This window comes from Lissotriton vulgaris, chromosome 10 (genome assembly GCF_964263255.1).
Source record: "Lissotriton vulgaris chromosome 10, aLisVul1.2, whole genome shotgun sequence".
In the NCBI taxonomy this organism is placed as follows: domain Eukaryota; kingdom Metazoa; phylum Chordata; class Amphibia; order Caudata; family Salamandridae; genus Lissotriton; species Lissotriton vulgaris.
This window is the reverse complement of record NC_141698.1, coordinates 1,108,031,695-1,108,053,374: the sequence shown is the minus strand read 5'-3', so window position 1 is coordinate 1,108,053,374 and position 21,680 is coordinate 1,108,031,695. Positions and strand designations below refer to the sequence as shown.

General features: G+C 48.3%; 1 protein-coding gene and 1 pseudogene across 1 annotated transcript in view; one reads left to right on the top strand and one right to left on the bottom strand.

Moving 5' to 3' along the window:
- Positions 1-269: 269 nt before the first annotated feature.
- Positions 270-6,398, bottom strand: LOC147689402 (mitogen-activated protein kinase kinase kinase 10 pseudogene; annotated as a pseudogene).
- LOC147689401 (vomeronasal type-2 receptor 26-like) overlaps positions 6,265-21,680 on the top strand; it is a 243,885-nt gene continuing 228,469 nt past the window's right edge. Inside the window, exon 1 of the mRNA XM_086940082.1 lies at positions 6,265-6,546. Coding sequence (XP_086796208.1) covers positions 6,397-6,546 — 150 coding nt within the window. The 5' untranslated portion in view covers positions 6,265-6,396. The remainder of the gene's footprint in view (positions 6,547-21,680) is intronic.

Below are 21,680 nucleotides of genomic sequence, written 5' to 3'. Positions count from 1 at the left end.
CCAAGAGCACTCCAGAGAGTAATACCTTAGAATATGAGAATACATTCTCAAATATACCAAGTGGGAACACAAAACACTGCATTCTAAGTGGAAACTGCAGCATCTGTTCTTCTTCTTATGCTCAACTGGCCAAGAATGCCCTCAAGTCTAGGGTCAGTAAGAAACATCAGTATCAACGTCATAGGAATGGTCTTGCACTGGTGGCTGACCTGGTCCACATAGTGCAACTGTGCAGTCCTGACTCTGGCCCTCCATGTCTGCAACACAACTTAATTGGTTTTGTGGAGGGGAGGCACGCCCAACTTATCCTCATTGGTACTGCTTGATGGTGTCTCACAGCTGCTGCTAAGGGAAGTGCTCTGCGTTTTGCCAAATGACGAAAACTTCCAGCGATCTAGCTTGAGCTTATTGGCAGAAGGCCTTGGCCGAGGCGCAAACTCTAGTGTCTTCGGCCTCTCGACCATGGACTCCTTTTCAGGAACATTACGTCGGAAAGGCGGAGGGAACACAGAGTGGGGTTCTGGTAAACGGGGCACTCCAGTCTGATTCCAACCTGTGTCCTTGGGAAGCGGCATGCTGCCATCTGACGGCGTACTCCTAACAGTCTGCATTATCTGTTGGATGGCTCCATCAGATGGAGTGGGCCAGTGCCCTCGAGATACAGTTGCCATGGCAGCCGTCACATGGGTAGGAGTCAATGACTGTTTTGTTTTTTGAAGCCCTCCATTTTAAGGTCCACAATAAGGTTGGCATTCTGCCCCTTCAGTGCTTCCGGGCTGGGCTCCACAGCGACTGGCATCTCGTACACGTTCACATCATCACTGTCAGAACGGATCAGCGACTTAGTTGAGGTACAGTCAGAAATGGAAGACAGGGACAGGAGGGTGACTAATGTTGAGAGCTCTTGGGAAGAGAGAGCAGACTCATCTTTCTTGGATACAATGTGGCTTGAGGGACTTGTGCTACGACGAAAGCGTCCTGTATGCTGAAAAAGACAGCCTCGCTTCTTCTTCTCATCTTTGGCGCGGTGCTCTTCCTGCAGCACTCGCTGCTGCCCCAGATCCAGGATATCACTCTCAAGGCCGACAGATGCCAAGATGGAGGCACAGCCCAGGAGTACCAAGTCATACTTTTTACTGTGGGAGCTGCGCTTATGGCTCTCTGAGATGACACTTGATGAGGATACCGCCTGACCTGTATCATCCGAAACTATGCAGTTATTGGCATCGCTTTGGATAGGCAGGCTGAGGTAGGACTGGTTGGAGTAGGGAGACGGGGGCGCAAACCCTTCAACCTCTAGGTACTCCTCCATTTCTGGGAGGCTTACAAAGCCTGTTGTGATTGGCACATGCTTGGGCGACTTCCCAAGGTTGGGGACGCTAAAATATCATTGCTTGCTTCCTTCACTGAGTGACTTCAACCTGTCTTCTCCTCCGATTCTCTCCTTCTGCAGGGTCGAGCTAGGTGTTAGATTTCTTTAGTGTGTTGTTGATTTCTTCAATTGTTCTGGTGCTGTAAAAATGCTTTTCAGCTTGTTACTTGGTGCAAGCTTTGCTGCTCAGAGCCACAGAAACCCAGGGTTGAGCGTAGGGTTTGACTAAAGAAACATAAGTTTCCTAAAGTGGTTGATAAGTGAGTTACATGATGAGGACACACCCCCACACCATATAATAATACACTTTGTTTCCTCACAATTCTTAATGGGTACAATGTAAAGAATTCTACGGCACACATTGCTAGACTCATCACAAAATTCTTGTGTTACATTTATGTTAAACACAAACCAGGAAGTGGTAATAGTAGGGTTGATTTTCCTTCCAGGCTACCCATAAATGACCTTGAACCCCTGTATGGGGAGAAGGATGTGGACATGTGCTTTATGGTGGTAGTGACATTCCTAATACTTGTGTGTACTCTGAAGAGGGATGGAAGAAAGCATGTGAGTAGGATGAACTTCTGCTTAAAGTCAAAAATCTTGTGAGTAAAGGTTGGCCACAGGAGATAAATAGCCCTGCCGGATTACAACAATTCTCTAAAATAGCTGATGAGTTAACCACAGAAGAATGATACTGTGTTAAGAGTAGATAAGTTGATACCACCTGCCAACATTCACATGAATCTGGTAAAGACTGCTCCTAATGATCATTTGGGTACTCCTATGACCAAGAGAAGGTTTAGACCGGAAACGAGGTTGGCGGCGGCGCCCTATCTGGCCGAGCAGACTTGCCTATTTAAACTGGAGCTTGGCAGGGGGCAGCGGACACGCCGATTGTCAGGTACAGATAAAAATTTAAGCTCTTTGGCCTGTTCTTATTTTTTAACTTTTTAAATCTCACTTGCCATTACTAATCTGGAAGGCATACTTCTGACACTTTTGCTTTGAACTAAAAATTATTCAGGACACTTACCCCACGCCGCCTTCCAAGATCTCCTCTCTGGTACATCACGGGCTTGCTCGTTGCATGGAGAGAGGTAGATCTGACGGATTGCGATCAGGGGCAGTTCCAGGCACAGAACACACTTCCAGTTTCACCGAAAACGAGGTTGGCGCTTTAGCTGGCCGAGCAGATTTCACCATTTAAACTGGGGCCTGACACGACGCGCAGCGGACGCGCGCAGTGGGGGCGCGCGCCAAAGGCAAGCCCGTCTGCGCCTGTCCGTTGCCAGGATCCCTGGTCATTTTAAGCCTGATACCCCAGATATCTCCTCTAAAACTTTACCTGAGCTCCCCTACACAAGAGAATTCCTGCTAAAGCTTAGACCAACCTCCCACATATGCCCCCTGGGAAAATGGCCTGAAGGGCCTTTTTCATGCAAAAAATGTAAGTACCAGCCTAGTCCTTTCCAGAACAGTAAAACCACAGCTAACTCTATTGATATTAAACTACCTTCTATTGCCGAGGCACGGCCCTACACAAGCCCCCTGGCAATCACCACATGGAAAGGCCTCCTAGCAAACGTTAGAACTCTCCCCCGACATGCCACTGCCATTTGGGATCTCTTAAAGGACACTAACCCAGATTTGGGATTTTTCACTGAAACGTGGATTAAACCCTCTGCGGTTCCTGCAATCGCTCTAGCTCTTCCACCTAGCTTTCGCATTCAAAGACTTGATAGGCCTGAACGAGTGGGCGGTGGCATAGCCATAATTCACAAAGAACAGATACCAGTTACCACTCTAGACCAGTTCTGTTAGGAACTATTCAAATGCCTTATCTTTAAGGTGGAGCTACACCCCCAACAGTGTTGGAAAGGAGCATTGGTTTATAGGCCCCCAGGCCCAATAAAAGACTTTAATAGTCTCCTTTTAGAATTTATCTCCCCCCATATTGTTGCCCCCGCGATTTCTTACTGCTAGGAGATTTTAATATTTACAGTGAGGACCTAAACAACCTAGACGCTAGAACTTGCCTAGAGGATTTGGCCTCCCATGGGCTTCTCAAGCTCAACAATGATCCCACTCACCTAGCGGGGCACACCCGCTCACTTGATCAGATCACTCTGTCGCTAACTTCCGTCTGACAAGCCCCTTCACCTTACCTTCTCCCATACCCCTTACTGATAGATGGTATAGACCTTGGCATAAAATCGAAGCTCAACACCTTGTATCTCCTTTCCTGACATGGGACACTGACACCCACAATCTCAATGTCAAACAACAATTGCAGCACTTTAACAACATTATTTCCAGCGTTCTGGATAAAGTGGCACCCTTAAAACCAGCTACCCATCCCCCCAAAAGCTCTACTGATACTACTGAATGGTACTCCCTGGCCCTACGTACCGAAAAGAGTGGATGCAAAAAACTGGAGCGTACCTGGAGATTCACTCATTTCGAACAAGACAGAATTAAATACAATGCGCCTTAGCAGTGTACCACAATAACATTAAAATGGCACGCAAAATGCACATTACTCAAAAATTGGAGAAGCCTGGATCCAATTCCAGGGAATTATTTAAAATCGTCAAAGCCTTCTCTAGCTCATCGCCATGTGATACTGCGGAATCCCCCTCACAGTCTATATGCAACGATGTGGCGGAACATTTCATTCTTAAAGTTGATTCCATTATCAGAAAATTATTGCGGCTAACACCTCTACCCTTTCCCCCACGGCCTGTCCTCCGGAAACTTATGCCACATCTGCCCAACTTCACACCTTCCCCCAGCTCCACACGAAGGAAATTACTTGCCTTATAGAATCTATGAAATCTGGCTCACCCACAAACATCATCCCTGCCAGGATTTCTGCCAAATTTGCGGAACAACTAGCTCCCTCGATCTGCTCTATCCTAAATTGCTCCCTTAGGGAAGGCCACCTTCGGCATGGAAGGATGCACAAATCAGACCCATATGGAAAGATCTCAAGGTCCCGACCACCGAAATCAATAACTATCGACCCATATCCCTTCTACCACTACAGTCAAAACTCATCAAGAAACACATTAATAGACACATGTCCAATTATTTGGAAACTTATCAATTACTAGATATCTCCCAATCAGGATTTCGGGCTAAACATAGCACAGTGTCCGCCCTTATTGAGGTCACTGATAATATACGTATGGCTGCTGACAAGGGACAAGCGGCAGTTTTGGTGCTACTTGACCTGTCAGCAGCATTTGATAACATTTCACATCACATCCTTCTGGAAAGGCTCCAAGACCTAGGTATTCAGGGGCAAGCGTTGAGTTGGATTACTAACTTTCTTACAGATAGAACACAAACAGTTACCATGGGATCCTTTACATCTGCCACGACCAAAGTGAGCAAGGGAGTCCTGCAGGGATCCTGCCTAAGCCCAACTGTTTCAATATATATATGTCACCCCGCTGGCCAGACTCATGAGATCTTTGGGATTCACTCCAATCTCATACGCTGACGAAACCCAGCTCCTTCTAACATTTGAAAAAAACACACCCAACATCGATCTGCTGTTCTCCGAGGGCATTAAATCTATCGCTGCTTGGATGCGTAACAACTATCTACAACTTAACGGGGGCAAATCAGAGATCATGTTGTTTGGAGGAGCTACCACTCACTGGTCACCTACTTGGTGGCCGGAAGAGCTGGGAAGTGCCCCACTCCCAAAGAAGTGGTGAAGAACTTGGTTGTCAGGATTTTATCATGGACTCACACATAACACACATGGCAATACCATTGCAGGTTCCTGCTACTATATTCTGGGCCTCCTGTGGAGGATTTTTCCAATCTTACCTTCCTCCACTAAAAAACCCTAATACAGGCCCTGATATCGAGTAGACTTGATTACTGCAATGCTCTGCTGTTTTCGGCCAACGAAAGTTAATAAACTCCAGGTGGTGCAGAATACCGCTGCCCGACTCACCAACAACGACCCATTCAGAACACCCTCCGGACCACTTCTCAATCAACTTCACTGGCTCCCCATAAAGAAAACGGTAAAGTTCAAAATAGGCTGCATTATTTACAGGGCTCGTAATGGCAAGGGCCCCAAGTATCTCACTAACAAGCTCTCCTCCTATATACCAACATGTAATCTCAGGTCCAGTAGCGAGCATTAGCTAACCATCCCCAGAATCAAAAAGGCTCGTAGTGATGGCAAATCTTTCTCTTACCTTGCCCCCCGATTCTGGAATGGTTTGACTTTTCCGTTACGCTCAATTTAGAAAAATGCTAAAAACCCACCTCTTCTAATTCCTCCCTCTAGTTCTGATGTTCCTCCATCTGAAGTGCCGAGATACCCTCATGGGTGATTCAGCGCTATACAAATCAATAAATATCAAATATCAAATATTGGGGTCCTTTAATGGATGATGGTATTGATGGAGAGGTCAAAGATGTGTGGCATGCAGAATATGGAGAAAATAGAAAACGTGCTCTCACCTTTTGGTTCCTATTTAACTATATGGTGGTCCTTGGAAGAAGATTGGCATAGATCTGGAAGGACCTTTTAATTTTTGCCACAGCAGTAGATGGCCTGAAGTATACTTTGCATCAGATCCATCTTCTAAAAAAGCTGTTGAATTTTTTAGGGATGTGTTTTCCAGATAATGTTTTGCAGAATTTCAAGGGGTAAGTCCTAAGCTGCTCACCCATGCACCTGTCACCTACTGCATGGGGAGGAAAGGGATAACCAGGAGTGAGGTTGATTGTTACTGTGTCTCCTGTGGTGAATAAATGAAAAATGGTAACTCTGTGAAAAAGGAAATATTTTCTTCAAAGGACACCTGCATAATAAGTAACTCAAAGAAATGTATTTTTCTTGCAGCATTTCCCCCCGTTTCTTTCGACATTACTTCGCCATTGTGTACACCATTGAGAAGATTAACAAGAACCCTGACCTTTTACCCAACATCACCCTGGGCTTTGAGGTCTTTAATTCATATGTCAACGAGGCCAAAGCGACACTGAGCACCATGGCCCTATTATCAGGGAGAGAGGATCCGGCCCCAGTTCCTAACTACAGATGTCGGTCCAGAGGGGTCCTGGCTGCTGTCATCGGTGACATGTTACCACCCACATCTGTTGCTATGGCAACCATCACTGGGCTCTACAGGTACCTACAGGTAAGAGGAAGTTTATTTATATGACATGCTATAACATTCTGCCCGCTGATAAGCAATGCACAGCACATTTGTGTTTCATTTTATATACATATTCATTAAGGCGTAATAGTAGTTTGTCATGGTCTATTTTATTACAATATTTGTAGATTGTCGGGTTCGTCATAGAGTGTTCATCTGAGAAGCCATCTGGGCACCCTAATTCAAACAAGATGGATGAATGGTCAGTCCAGTATATTGGTAGCACCTCTCTAACCATAATGGTTGGGTCCGATGTAAAGATTCCATCCAAAGTATGTCCTGCTATGTGAGTTCCATTTTTGTACCCTGAAGTCCCTACAATATCTGAGAGGGCTGCAGTGTCTTTGTGTGACTCATCTTCTAAATAGAAATTGAGATCACCCATAATGATGAAATCATTCAAGCATAGTTCGGATTCTAACAAAGAGTGAATATTACTCGTGAATGTACTCCTGAGTCCAGGAGGGCAGTATAAGAGAAGGCCCTTTAAGCTTTTTTGAAGCTTAATTTCTAATAAAAATTGAGGCACTGTCCCCAACGAGATCGTCAAGCCATCCGCCATCCGCCATTGGCCAGTGATGTGCTTTAGTGGTGTGTGGTGGAATATTTTGAATAGCTCATGTCTATGTCTTCCTTAGGTCAGCTTTGGCACCATTGATTCAATCTTCTATGGAAGGAATCAGTTCCCATCCTTTCACCACACTGTCCCCAACAAGATCTACAAGCCACGCACCATCGGCCAGTGATGCACTTCAGTGGAGTGTGTTGCAATATGTCTCATAGCTCATGTCTGTGTCTTGCTTAGGTCAGTTATGGTGCCATGGATCCAATATTCAATGAAGGACATCAGGTCCCATACTTTCACTGCACTGTCCCCAATAAGATTCACAAGCCACGAGCCATTGGCCAGTGCTGCTCTTTAGTGGAGTGTAATGCGAAATGTCTCATAGCCCATGTCTATCCCTTCCTTAGGTCATCTATGGTGCCGTGGATCCAACCTTCAAGGAGAGGCATTGGTTTCCATGCTTTTACCTCGCTGCCTGCAATGAGATCAACAAGAAAAACACCATCGGCCAGTGATGGGTGTTGCAGTGTGGTTCAATATGTGTAATGGCTTATGTTTAAGTCTTCCTCAAGTCAACTATGGTGCCATGGATCCAATATTTAATGACCTACGTCAACTTACATCCTTTACCACATTGTTGCCAATGAGGTCCACAAGCCATGCACAATTGGCTAGGGATCCGTTAGTGGAGTGTGGTCAATATGTCTAACAGCTTATGTCTATGCCTTCCCTAGGTCAGCTATGGTGCCAAGGATCCAATCTTCAATGACCTGCATTGGTTCCCATCCTTTTACCGCACTGTCCCCAATGAGATCCACAAGCCACGCTCCATCAGCCAGAGATGCGCTTTAGTGGAGGGTGGTGCAATATGTCTAATTGCGCTTGTCTATATCTTGATTAGGTCAGCTATGGCACCATGGATCGAATCTTCAATGACAGACATTGGTTCCCATCATTCTACCGCACTCTTTCCAAAGGGATCCACAATCCACACACCTTCGGCCAGTGATGTGTCTTAGTGGAGAGTGGTTCTATATGTCTAATAGCTAATATCTTTGTCTTCCTCACATCATCTATGGTGCCATGGATCCAATCATTCAATAATAGGCATCAGTTGCCATCCTTTACCGCACTGTGCCCAATGAGATGCACAAGCCACACTCCATCGGCCAAGGATGCACTTTAGTTGAGTGTCGTGCAATATGTCTCATAGCTCATGTCTATGTCTCCCTCAGGTCAGCTATGGTGCCATGGATCCAGTCTTCAATGACAGACATCAGTTTCCATCCTTTTACCGCACTGTTCCCAATGAGATCTACGAGACGCGCGCCATCGTCCGGCTGCTCAAGCACTTTGGCTGGACCTGGGTTGGGATCCTGACATCAGATGATGACAGCGGCAGGAGGGCCGGCGAGGAGCTGGAGAGAGAGATCACCGGAAGCGGGGGATGTGTGGCCTTCTTACAAAGACTTCGTAAGCCCCCTTACACCAAGTTTGAAGAGATGAAGCGGATTGTTCAAACAATCCGTGTTCATTCTGTCAATGTGGTGATTGTTCACTGTTCGAGAGGTTACATGGATCCAGTCCTCATTTGGTACTTGAAAGACCTGCCTGCCAAAGTTTGGATCGCTTCTGCAATCTCATCACATTTGAAAGAGTTTAGTTATCACCCTGGAGGGAATGCTTTCAATGGCTCTCTTGAATTTTCCATTCCTAAGGGACAGATTCCTGGACTGACAGATTTCTTGTACAGTGTGAAACCTTTAAACTTCCCAAACAATTCCATGTTTGTGGACTTGTGGGCGCTAACATTCCTGTGTGCTCCTGCTTTGCCAGATGGGACTTTTGCCTATGAATCCTTCTTTCCTCGGTGTAAAGGGAATGAGACAATGCGAAAGTTGAACCTCTTTAAATATGATGCTTACAATTTCTACAATACATACAGTGTTTACACTGCGGTCTATGCAGCTGCTCACGCTTTACACAACATGATCTCAGCCAAAGCCAACTCAGGACATTCCTCAGTTAGTGAAGGTCTGAGGAAGGACTTCCAACCATGGCAGGTAGGAGAGGCACTTTTTTATTTCTAAATATGTAAATATTTATCAACCAAATATAGTTGGACCGAAATAGTGCACATTTTAAGCGATTCCTCAAAAGATAAACTACTTTATGTAATTGGCATTTGGTACAGTGCTGCCTGTCATGCTGAAGTCACTTCAGGTCCTCCTGCCATCGACCCCTGCGACGGGTCTCCTGTCCAGCTTGCCCGCAGTCCACTACCCTCTGCTGCCTTAGGTTTGTGCCTCTTCTGTTCATTTTCATCTCGTTTTCTGCCTTCTTTTCTGCTTGCTTCTCTGCCCTCTAATTGTGCCTCTCTCTGCTCCTTCTGCCCATGATTTTGCCTCTTTCTGCTCTTTTCTGACCTTTATTTTTCGTCTTTCTGCTCATCTCTCCCTGTTTCTTCCTTTCTGCTTGTTTCTGACCTGGCTGTTCGATGGAGACGTCGCATTCACAGCGCCCAGATACCTCTAGGGGTGACAGTGCTCCACTATACACATGCTAATTGATTGACTTCTGGCCCCCGTCCTAACTGGAAAATACAGATCCATGATTCAAATACAGCGCATCAAGCCTTTACAACAGCAAGTGATGCAAACTGGGGCAGAGGCTTTAGGAGGGATTAATGTCCAGTGCAAACCTGGACATGAGTTAGAAAGTTGTCCTAAAGTAAGTGATAGTAGCACTTTATATGAGGTGGCCTTGCAAGGTGGTACATGGGCATTCCCATAAAACAATCCATGGAATTTGCCATAAACAGAACTTTGCACCAATATTGTATGTCTCCTATAGGCGGGCATAAATTGGAGAAAAGGTTTCTTTTCTCAAAACATGTTCAACTTTGCATGCGTGCTGCACTGTACAATGCACATACAAACTTCAAAAAAGTATTCCAGTTGGCAAAAGCACTGCATGTTGTACAGGAAGAGTCTCCTTCCAGTAAGAACTATGCTTGACATTAAGCACACACCCTAAAGAGAGAAAGAGTGTGCACATTGGCACAAGGCATCCTTAATTGAAGTACCACATGGGGAGGGGGGGACAGCACCACGCCTTAGTACATTTGGTGCAGTTTTGCTCCCTGAGGTCAACACAATGAAATGCAGCAAATGTAGTTGCTGGACTGGATGCATGAAAACATAGTGAATCTACTCCTTTGGGTCCAGTCGGTTGCTTGTTCTTAGTCCTATTGCATTCTATTACTGAATATTTTGGGAATCTTTACATTTTGAAATGTGTTTTTTTATGTTGGTAATTTAGGGGCCAATTTATGAAAAGGCATGCAGTGCAGCAAATCAAGTCAAGCGAGGCTTGACAGGAAAAGCGCAGGATTGTGTCATATTTAAGGCAATACGGACATTCTTACTTTTTCCCCTGTGCTGGTCCTCTTTTGGCAGCCTAGGTCCAAAGCAGGCACCATTGCACCATGGTGCAAGGGTGCATGTTTCGCATGCATTATTGTTTTTTTGCAAAAATAATCCTGAGTGGCACATACCTCTGTATGTGTGTTGCAGAATGCAGCACACACAGAAAGAGGAAGTAACAAGGAGTAATCCAGATAATTCTCATTGCTACACCTCTCCTGGGGAGGCGTATCTTTTTGGTGCATTATTAGGTTTACTAGTTCCAGCAAATATGAAAATGCGTCAAAAACCATGGGAGGTGTGTGGGGACACCCACGCAAAGCCTATGGAACTACTTCCAAAGGCAGAGTAAGGGAACACAGCAGATTTATGGAGCCACTCAGGGCAACACAAAGTGGCTTGCATGGCTTTATAAATCTAACCTAAAGTTTGTGTCGCTCTTGCTCCATATTTCGTGGTGCAGGAGTGATGCAAATAAGTTCATAAATAGGCCCCTTAATTGTGTCTTAGTAACAGGAAAAGGGCATTTAGGCTCTCGACTCCCAATATACCTTTGCTTGCTTCTGACATTTACAAGGGTGTTGCTGGATGAAACTTGAAGTTGTGTGCTGTTGCAAGCAATAAGATGCTGACCCTAGCAGGTATCCCAGTTCTTTGCTCTAGCTAATCGAGACTAAAATGCACTCAATTGTAAAATAGATATTTGATCCTGCCAGTGGTAGGTTTTCAAGGCTTTTTTATTGTCAGCTTGGTCCTGAAGAATCTATCCTATGATTTCCCAGTCAGAGCGGAGACTCTGCAGGATGCCCGCGGTCCCTGCAGGGGACCCCGTAGGAGGGCAGCCCCCCGTAGTACCTTTGAGGGCAGCAGGAACCTGGGGGCGGCGCTGGCGAGCCGCCGGCCTAGGGGCCGTGGCAGCAGGTATAAGGGGTCCCCCCGCCCCTCCCGACGTCCTCTTGCTGCTGCTCCCCTACCAGACGGGTCGCAACTAGGGAGGTAGCTCCCAGGCCTCTCCATCTCCTCGGCCGATACGTAGCTCCCCCCCTCCCCAGCAGGACTAAGGTCCCCCCCCCCCTACACCGAATTGGACGTCGACCTCCTGGATCTCCTGGAGCTGTTCTGAGCAGTGCGGTGAGTGCAATACTCCTCCCCACCCCTTTGGGGGCTAGGCTGCTCCACGGACATTGCTGTGGCTGCGGCCGCCTTGGGGACAGAACAGCTCCATGGGCTAGGCTGGAGGGGGGGGGCAGCTGTGGGGGCGGGCACCCCCTGCCTTCCGTTCTTCAGTGTTGTTGGGTGGCATTAGAGATGCTCCAACCCTCACTGGTGAGGGGGGGCTTGGTAGGGCCTCTAGCTGGCGCGGTTACGGGGCCTCTGCTCAAGTGAGTGATGGTGCTGAGCCCCGAGGGGGCCTGTCTTGTGTCCTGCCTTTGGGAAAGAGCTGAGAGAGCTGTCGGGTGATCGGCACAGTGCGCATCCTTAATTTTGATTGCTTTGGGGATGCAGCTCAAAGGTAGAACGCACGCTTCGCATATATGAGGCCTCGTGTTCAATTCCCGGCAATTCCAGATTCATATCTGTATTTCACGTTAAGTGACTTATCTTTCTTTGCCTGATTTGTTACAGTTATCTGAGCTGCAATTTTCTTCACCTTCTCCGAGGCTAACGCCTGGCTGCTAGGAACGTTTGATGCTGCTCCAGCATCAAAGTCGCTTTATCGCGAGGTTAGTGTTGGGGGCCTGGCTTCACTTCCCCCTCTTCCCGGCCTACCGTGGGTCCCTCCACTTGGGGGTTTGCCCGTGGGGGGGGGGGCACTGTCCCAGCTCCTGCACAACCTGGCACAAGTTTAGACAACCAGAGGCCGTGTGTGTCGGAGGTAGAGGAGCGGGACAGGGGTGGGGGAGGTCAGGATTGAGGACCGCAGGCAGCAGCTGCTTCTCGTTCTGACACTGTTATTGTCTAGGCATCCATGCCGCAGCTCTTTCTCGGGGGCTAGGAGTCCTCCCCCACCCCCCTCTTCTTCTCGGCGGGCTAAGAATCCATGTTTTCCTTGAGGATCGCTGAGCTGGCAAGGCCGCTTCCTTGCATTTAAAGATAGAGCCTTTTTCTGCGCCTACCCCAAGGTGACCTTGCTGCGACTGTCTCGGGGGGCTAGTCCTCCTCCCCCATCTTGCCTCAAAGTAGTTCAGGCCTTTGCACCCTTCGGGGCGTAAGCAGGTCATGAGGGGGTAATCATTTTCTATGAACTTTTATTCATTAGGTAGCCTTGCAATGATTATTTTATGTTGCGCAGCAAAGAGGACACACGAATCAGAGCTGGACTTGCATTATAAGAATTCATGTTGTCCAACTTAGAAACAGTGAATTAACGTTTAATGATTACATGGAAAAGTTTTGTAACTGCTGTAAATGTACACCGACGTAGATGCAGAAATGTTCATGGCAAACATGCGACCAGAAGCCTCGAATTTTCTCTTGCAGAGGCGTGACTCGTAGGCCTCCCGTTTCATTTACACACAAGTTAATTTAGGGTGGAATACTTTTCAGTTCGCTTCATTAGCAGCCTCTGTGGCGCTATCTTTAGCGCATTCGGCTATTAACAGATGGGTTGGTGGTTCGAGCCCAACCTGGAACAAAAAAAATTCCTTGTTAACTCCAGCTGGTAAATTCATGCTCAAATGTTGGTGCGCTGCTAATTCATCCATTACGCCTCCCAACTTCTACTAGTAAGATAAGAGAACTATTGTAATGATCTTTATGTAAGACAAATGCATCCGTGAAATGTGCAATTTATTCTTTCGCATGGCAATGTTTTGCATATGTGCGAAGTTCAAGTTTATTCATGCATTCGGCAAATAGAAAACATATATAGGTGGCATTTACATATGCAACAAACCTTTGAGGATAAGGCACAGATCACAGCGGGGAGGGGGCCTGGCACTCTCAAAGGATCCCAAACGATGGCCGCCTCGCGGCAGGGTGTCTGTAGGTCAGAGGAACAGCCCGCATTATTTGAAACGTGGGCGAGGCGGCTTCGCGGCAGGGCGTCCGTAGGTTAGAGGCCCTGCACCGAATGTTATTTAGAAGCGGGACAGAGGCGGTCTGAAGCTAAGTCAGCGCTAGGGGAAGTATGGCCGGGCCGCAATGGCTGTGGGTGTACTGCCTCCAGCGATGGCCGCCTTTATAGGGCAAAGGGATTCACGCAGTATTTATTAACAGCAGATGCATTCGACACTGTCTGCCACCGCACCCTAGTACAGCGCCTCAGCAACGTCGGAATCCAGGAGAAGGCTCTGGAATGGATCATCTCCTTCCTCGACGGAAGAACACAGAGAGTCCGCCTACCACCGTACAAGTCAGAGGCCACCGAAGTCATCTGCGGCGTCCCTCAAGGATCCTCGCTGAGCCCCACCCTCTTCAACATCTACATGAGCCCCCTCGGGGCCATCGCACGCCAACACAACCTCAGCATAATCTCCTACGCCAACGACACCCAGCTGATCCTCTCCCTGACCAACAACCCCGCCGCCGCCAGAGCCAACCTGCACGAAGGGATGAAAGAGGTAGCCGAGTGGATGACAACCAGCCGCCTGAAACTGAACTCAGACAAGACGGAGGTCCTCATCCTGGGCTCCTCACCCTCCGCCTGGGACGACTCCTGGTGGCCTCCCGCCCTGGACACCGCACCCAAACCGACAGACCACGCACGAAACCTGGGCTTCATCCTGGACTCCTCCCTCTCCATGACCAGACAAGTCAACAACGTCTCCTCGGCGTGCTTCAACATCCTACGCATGCTACGGAAGATCTTCTGGTGGATCCCCACCGAGACCAGGAAGACCGTCACCCAGGCCCTCGTCACTAGTCGACTGGACTACGGCAACGCCCTCTACGCCGGTACCACCGCCAAGCTCCAGAAGAGACTCCAGCGGATCCAGAACGCCACAGCCAGACTCATCCTCGACATCCCACGAACCAGCCACATCTCCGGACATCTGAGAGACCTACATTGGCTTCCAGTCAACAAAAGAATCACCTTCCGCCTCCTCACCCACGCACACAAAGCCCTACACGACCAAGGCCCGAGCTACCTCAACAACCGAATCAACTTCTATGCTCCCAAACGCCACCTCCGATCAGCCAACCACTCCCTCGCCGCCGTCCCCCGCATCCGAAGAGCGACTACAGGAGGAAGGTCCTTCTCCTACCTGGCCGCCAAGACCTGGAACTCCCTCCCGACCGACCTGCGCCTGACCCAAGACCACCTCTCCTTCAGGAAGAAGCTGAAGACCTGGCTGTTCGAGCAGTAGCGGCACCCCCCTCCCCCCAGCGCCTTGAGACCCTACGGGTAAGTAGTGCGCTCAATAAATGTCTTTGATTGATTGATCCGGGGCAGGCCGCGGTGGGTTTTACAGCGCTGAAGGGATGCGTGCACAGAAAAGCACTGCGGATAAGAGTATCAATGGACATATCTCCCCTGGTTGACAACCCGTAAGTTTCATTGGAGAGTATTAAGGACATGGTAGATACAAATATATTTTCATACGAGGAAAAGAGTATTAAGGACATGGGAGATACAAATATATTTTCATACAGGGAAAACAGTGCCTCATGGAAGCCGGGGCGCGGAGGAAAGACTTAAAATGACTTCGGGGGCACTATGGCCGGGCCACAATAGCCTGCGGTGAATGCGAACACTGCTTCGGGCGCTCATACGCCCAGTTCACTACAATTGGGCGGAAACAACAGATGCTAGCAGGGCCATTTCCAAATGTCGGTGCCGGATGCCGGTTAACTCAGTTTGGGAGAACTGGTGCCAATAACGGCACGGTCGCGGGTTCAACCCCCGTTCTAGAAAATATGTAAATTTTAGAAACAATTCGTTATTAACTACTCAAGGTTGCAGCGGGATGAAATTGCTTAGCGGGTCGGCATGTTGTGCAAGTATGACAACTGTTACATGCAAAGTGGCATAATCTGTGAGCTATAAAGTAGTAATTATTTCGTTCGCCTAACACGCGTCAGTTTGCGTTAGTGGCGCGCTTCAGCCGCACCACGAACAACGATAATGTCAGTTACCTTGGCAGCATTGGAGTTCATGCCCCACCCGCGCATTAACCCAAGGTGCTAGTAGCATTAGCGGCCTGGCATCCCTGCCCTTGTACCATGACCCAGGGTCCCAATTGCACACATGCTCACAGGGATGCTGCCATCATGAAGTATTTGTTATCATGCGCACGGACCTTTTACGGTACGATAAAATGGGGGGTATGCATGCAGAATAGGTAGTACGTAGTTAATGTCCCCGCTCACAGCGCGAGTGAGCGCATGTGTTAATCAGTGTTCCTTATTCAGGCAGAGATGGACTAGCGACCAAGCGGACCACGGGAACAAGGGTGACTCACACAGTTAAGAAGGTAAGTGTGAGAGGGGAAGTCCTGGGGTGCATTGACGCTCCAAGAAAGGGCGGAAAAAAGGGATGACACTAGGGGGATCGGCCGACATGGTCACGGTCCTCTCGGACAGCCTCAACGCCCCTGGGGCAGGGAAGAGCAATTTTATATGTGCCTTTTATCATAGTAGAGGCAGAGAGCAGCATGGGATGGGCAACTGAGCTGGTCATTGCCCGCAACACTGACTCTGGGTACCTCGATTTTCGAATTCAGTAATCAGACAATTAAAGATACAACCAATGTGCTCACCGCCTACGCACTACACTGGCGGCGATGAGCTCATCCCTCACCAATACTTTAGTATCTACTAGCCTCGGCCAATTCCATGAGCAGGAGCAGCACAGAGCCAGCGATGTCTCAACGCCTGGTGCATGCTCCCGGGATGACGGCTGCCTTTTAACCCACATCGCTGCTGTGGTTATTTTTCCCCTGTGCTGGAAATTGCCATTTTGCTGGTGTCATGACGAGCTCAGCTCGTCATCAGCACAGCTCCACTGTGCCTCATGACGAGCTGAGCTCGTCATGAGCATGGAAGGGGTTAATATTTAGAAAGACTAAGGTTCAACAAAAGCAGCAGGTCTCAGGTCTCTCAGTGACAGCTGCAGGACGGTCAAGATGCTGACTCGGTGTATCAACTAAACAAGAATTGGGGCAGAGCTCACACATTCAATAACTCAGCCATCTATACATTGACCTCCGTGCCTTCAGCACCTCATGTCACTCATGCGTTAACTGTACTTATTTTGAACCATTAATGCTTGTAATAACTGCCACACACATATAATATTGTCATGAACTCTGGTAGTCTCTTGTGGTAGACGTTTACGGTACAGGAGAACAAAAAATGTGCTCTAAACCACGTCAAGGGCTGGTTTGTACACAGGTTAAGTTTATGTCAAACTTCTACCATACAAAATCATTGGCGGAAATGGAATCTGGCTGAAACCGTGGCTACAGAGAGGAGGGCGTTGTACCGAGTGAAGGGAGCACCTTACACCCGTTAAATATAGACAGGTACAACCTCTCCGCTTAGTGTATGCTCCGTGTCACACAGCTGCAGAGGGAAACGGTCTAGAACAAGGTCCCTCTTCAGTCTGCAAACTCTAGCTCGCGCTCCGAAGTGAGTTTGCTTTCAAAGAAATCCCTGTAGAAATCTAAAGAATGAAGTGGAAAATAGCCAGCCCAGATGAAAGGACGGTGTCTGATCAGTGACTCCCATGAAGTTACGTTCAGTTGATCTGTTATTAAGTGAGAAATCAAATACGAAAGTATTGGATAAACATCCTTGTAATCCAGTGCCAGTTACCAGCCTCGCCGCTCTTTTCAAGTCTCTCCCTCCCCCAGAGATGCGGCTGCTCGCGCTTTCCCAGCGTGTCTTCCCCTCAACAGATGTCTGATCCTCGTGCCAGAGGGTCAGAATCTGGCCGGCTCTCATGGGCCTCTGTTGAGCGTTCCAGTCGATGGCCCACATCCTCAATCACTCCCTGAGGTCGTTCTCGCGTCTCCCAGAAGGGTGTTAACTGCGGCCAGCCAGAGGTATCCGACATCCAACCCACTCAGAAGGTCTTTGGCCTTTTCTGATGGAAATTCGCACAGTATGCGCCATGCTGAAAGGCAATCAAGGTAATCGGTGCAGCCAAACTGCTGCTAATGTGATCTGCTTCTCCAGCTCTGACAGTGCAGAGATCATGCTCTTTAAAGTATGAAAATCCTTCCCCCTGAAGGTGAAGGCTGCTGAGGCTGCAGGCATACCTCGACATGAAACTGATATTAAAGCTCCGTTTTAAGAATGTATGAATCACTGCGTCACAAGTAATCAGACCCAAGATTTACTCTAACATACTCTTGCTGATGTGCAGGGAGTTACCGTTAAGAGTTGCTGGAACTTAGGATTTAGCTGAAAATATACTGCAAGGGACATTATGGGCAATTTCAACGTTGATGTCTGGGAAAAAGAAAAGATAAGAAAAGGATTCTTTTGGTTTATCGTGTCCAAAGTTCAGGGAATTTGGTATTGTTTCTGTTACAAAGAGCAATGCAGCATTAACAGCCTAGCAACCTTCTAGTAGTCATGAGAGATTTATTAATACACACTTTTACGGTTCATTGATTTGAAAATATAATACAGACCTAGATGACATCTATATGAAATTGGGGGGTAAACCTCCGTTAAAGCAAAAGCAACACAAAGCAACAACGGACACATTTTCAAACGAAATGCAATTGCCCAGAGAGGACCTATCACTTATCCTACTAACTGTATAAGCAGATTTATTAACAGATTTCTATCCATAATCGTAGAGGCAGGAAAATGTACCATGTCATATCTTGGCTAAATTGATCATTGCAAAACATGACAGTAGTAGAATAGTCACAACACACTAGAGCAAACAAAACTAGTAAAAGGCAATGCGATGCACCATTGAAACCAGCAATTACAGAAAAAGGCACCTCTGGTATCAGCACAATGACTCCACCAAACACACTTCCATGAATACATTACAAAGCATATTCCCAGTCCACATCGAGCCACACCAGCATCCCCAGACAGCTCCCGTTCAATAAAAATAGAACTACTTTGTCAATACAGATGCTGTATATTATGTTGTGTTGAATTACATTCAAAGCTCAAAGTTATGTATGGGTTTCTTAGCCATGCTTCTCAAGATCCATCTCGGAGGACTTGGTTATAATGCACAATAGATTGCCTGCGTGCAAAAAGTGGAACCATCTACAATTTACATTAGCTCTTTCTGAATGCTCAGGTAATCATTACATTATTTTTTTTAAAAGCTCCAGGAATTTTGGAAGTCTCCTCCTTGCCTGAGTCTCCCGGGTGATTGTTCTATTGCCTATTACTGAACACCATTATTGTCCTTTCGCTTGACGGCAGATTTGCACACTTAGGGGGCTCATCATGAGGAGACCGTCGGGACAGGTTCTGAATAGACAAGTGCTTTATAAGCAACCCTGGAAATATAGTGGTCAATGCTCCCCGTCCACTGAGTATTGTCTATGCCGTAAACTTAGGGTGTCCACAGCCGCTGGCCAGTTTAGACGAAATAATTCGGGTGGACAGGGTTCCGTCAGCCCAATTGACGCACGGTTTGCATTGATCTTGTATGGGCCTCATGGTTCTCCTAAGGAAGTAGGCGGATGAGCCTCTTTACACAGAATGACCAGCAACCAAGGGCAACAAGGTGATGACCTTGATATCTATTGTATAATAGGGTTTTAATCACAGATGGATATCCTTATAAAATAGCAGGGCCTCATGCAATTGGAGAGTTGTAATTCCTGATATGGGGCGTTATCAATTCAGAAGGCCGTCTTGTTCATCTCTTAAGGGTTTTGGGTTAGGAAGCAAAGTAAGAGACTAGTTATAAAGTGGCATAGTTGGGGTGTGCCCCCCAAATCCTATGCTTTTATTTTCAGCCCTATTCATATTTGAAGTTGAGTTTCTTTGGGATTCCTAATGCGCATAGCTACCCGTGGGCATCCCAGCGCGGTGACTCGTCAGACTAGATTCAGGGGCGGGCGAGTCAGGGGAACCGTTTCATAACCAGTTGTTTACCCATTCAGGTATACATTTCTAGTCGCTACTAAGTATGGCCAGACCTTCCTTTATCATATGCCAATCATCTTGGGATCATGCGACCTCTGGAGGTCGGAGATGACTCCTGGACCCATAGGGTAGGGAGCTAGATTTCGAGAAACGTGGAAAGTAGACTGCAGGCTAGTAAATGCAGGCAGGAGGAAACCCCTGGAGATACGGGGGTTGGGATTCTTTAGGCTTGGCCATACGAAATCCGTAGGTTGCTGGGAATCGGTTGGGACCCACTGGTCAAAGTAGGCATGGCGATATCCTTGCTGGACCTAGGGAAAGCTCTAGAGGCAGTGGGTTGAAAGTAGCTGAGATCCAAGGAGCTAAGGGTGGGGGCTCTGGGTGCAGCGGAGGCCACACCCAGGGCTGTGGAGTAGTCACAGGGCAATCCCAAAACAGGAAAGGCGCAGGAACAGGACCTGAAGCCTCCAGTGCCAAGTGCACCGTGCATAAGTCATACATGCTTCAAGGGGTCCTTATTGGGAACTTGGAGTACGACGGCACCCCGTTAGTCCTTAGGGCGGTTGTAAACCTGAGCAACCGGGGGCTTGCCATATCGCGCTCCGCCCGGCTGGGGAAGGTGTGAGTCACTCTCCCTTGCTCAGTGGGCGGAGTTATGGTGGATGATGGGTTCACCAGTGGGAGGAGTAAGTCCTCCCAGGTACAACACCGGGCTATGGCCGCTGGTGTTTCTTTGGCTACAACTTCAGGCGCACTGCAACGAGGGGTTGCGAGGCGGACGGGATTGCCTGTAATATAACCCACCTTTTATTTATTTAAAAAATAAACCTGCAGCTCCTTTTTCCAAAACATCACTGTGTCTGTAGTCATTTTATGAAAGCTGTGGGATGCTGTGGGTGGCGGCGTAACGATAAAAGTACTATGCAAGATGCCTGTGGTCCCTGCAGGGGACCCCGTAGGAGGGCAGCCCCCGTAGTACCTTTGAGGGCAGCCGGGCAGCAGGACCCTGGGGGCGGTGCTGGCAAGCCGCCAGCCTGGGGGGCGGGGCAGCAGGTATAAGGGGTCCCCCCGCCCCTCCCCACGTCCTCTTTGCTGCTGCTCCCCTACCAGACGGGTCGCAACTAGGGAGGTAGCTCCCAGCCTCTCCATCTCCTCGGCCGATAGGTAGCTCCCCGCCTCCTCCAGCAGGGCTAAGGTCCCTCCCTTACACCGAATTCCCCTCCCTACCACTCACCCGCAGTAAGGATGTGAAGTGGGGGCGGGGGGGACTGTCATTAACATTGTCATTAACATTTGTCTCTTGTTGCAGGTGGAGTTACAGGGCAATCCCAAAACAGGAAAGGCGCAGGAAGAGGACCTGAAGCCTCCAGTGCGAAGCGCACCGTGCATAAGTCATACATGCTTCAAGGGGTCCTTATTGGGAACTTGGAGTACGACGGCACCCCGTTAGTCCTTAGGGCGGTTGTAAACCTGAGCAACCGGGGGCTTGCCATATAGCGCTCCGCCCGGCTGGGGAAGGTGTGAGTCACTCTCCCTTGCTCAGTGGACGATAGGTTCACCGGTGGGAGCAGTAAGTCCTCCTGGTTACAACACCGGGCTATGGCCGCTGGTATTTCTTTGGCTAAAACTTCAGGCGCCCTGCAATGAGGGGTTGCGGGGCGGACAGGATTGCCTGTAAGATAACCCACCTTTTATTTGTATAACAAATAAGCCTGAAGCTCCTTTTTCCAAAACATCACTGTGTCTGTAGTCATTGTGTGAAAGCTGTGGGATGCTGTGGGTGGCGGCGTAATGATAAAAGTACTATGAACATAGCAGGGGCAGTAAGAGGCACAGGAGCAGAGCGGTGCCGAGATAGGAAATGCCAAAGCGCCGAAAACACTGTAAACTAAAACAGAGGTTAGGGGGCTGAGCGCAGCTGACTGCAGAGGGCAAGCCCGGGTCTCCCGTGGAAGCGGCCCAGCTAGGCTGGCCGCGGCTTGGGGCAACGGCGAGTGCTCTCGCCCGGCCCCCATTCACCTCCACCATGCTGAGCAGCCCAACCACGCGGGGTTAGCTGCTCTGGGGAAAAAAATAAAACACGTCAGACACCAATTACCAGCCCCGGT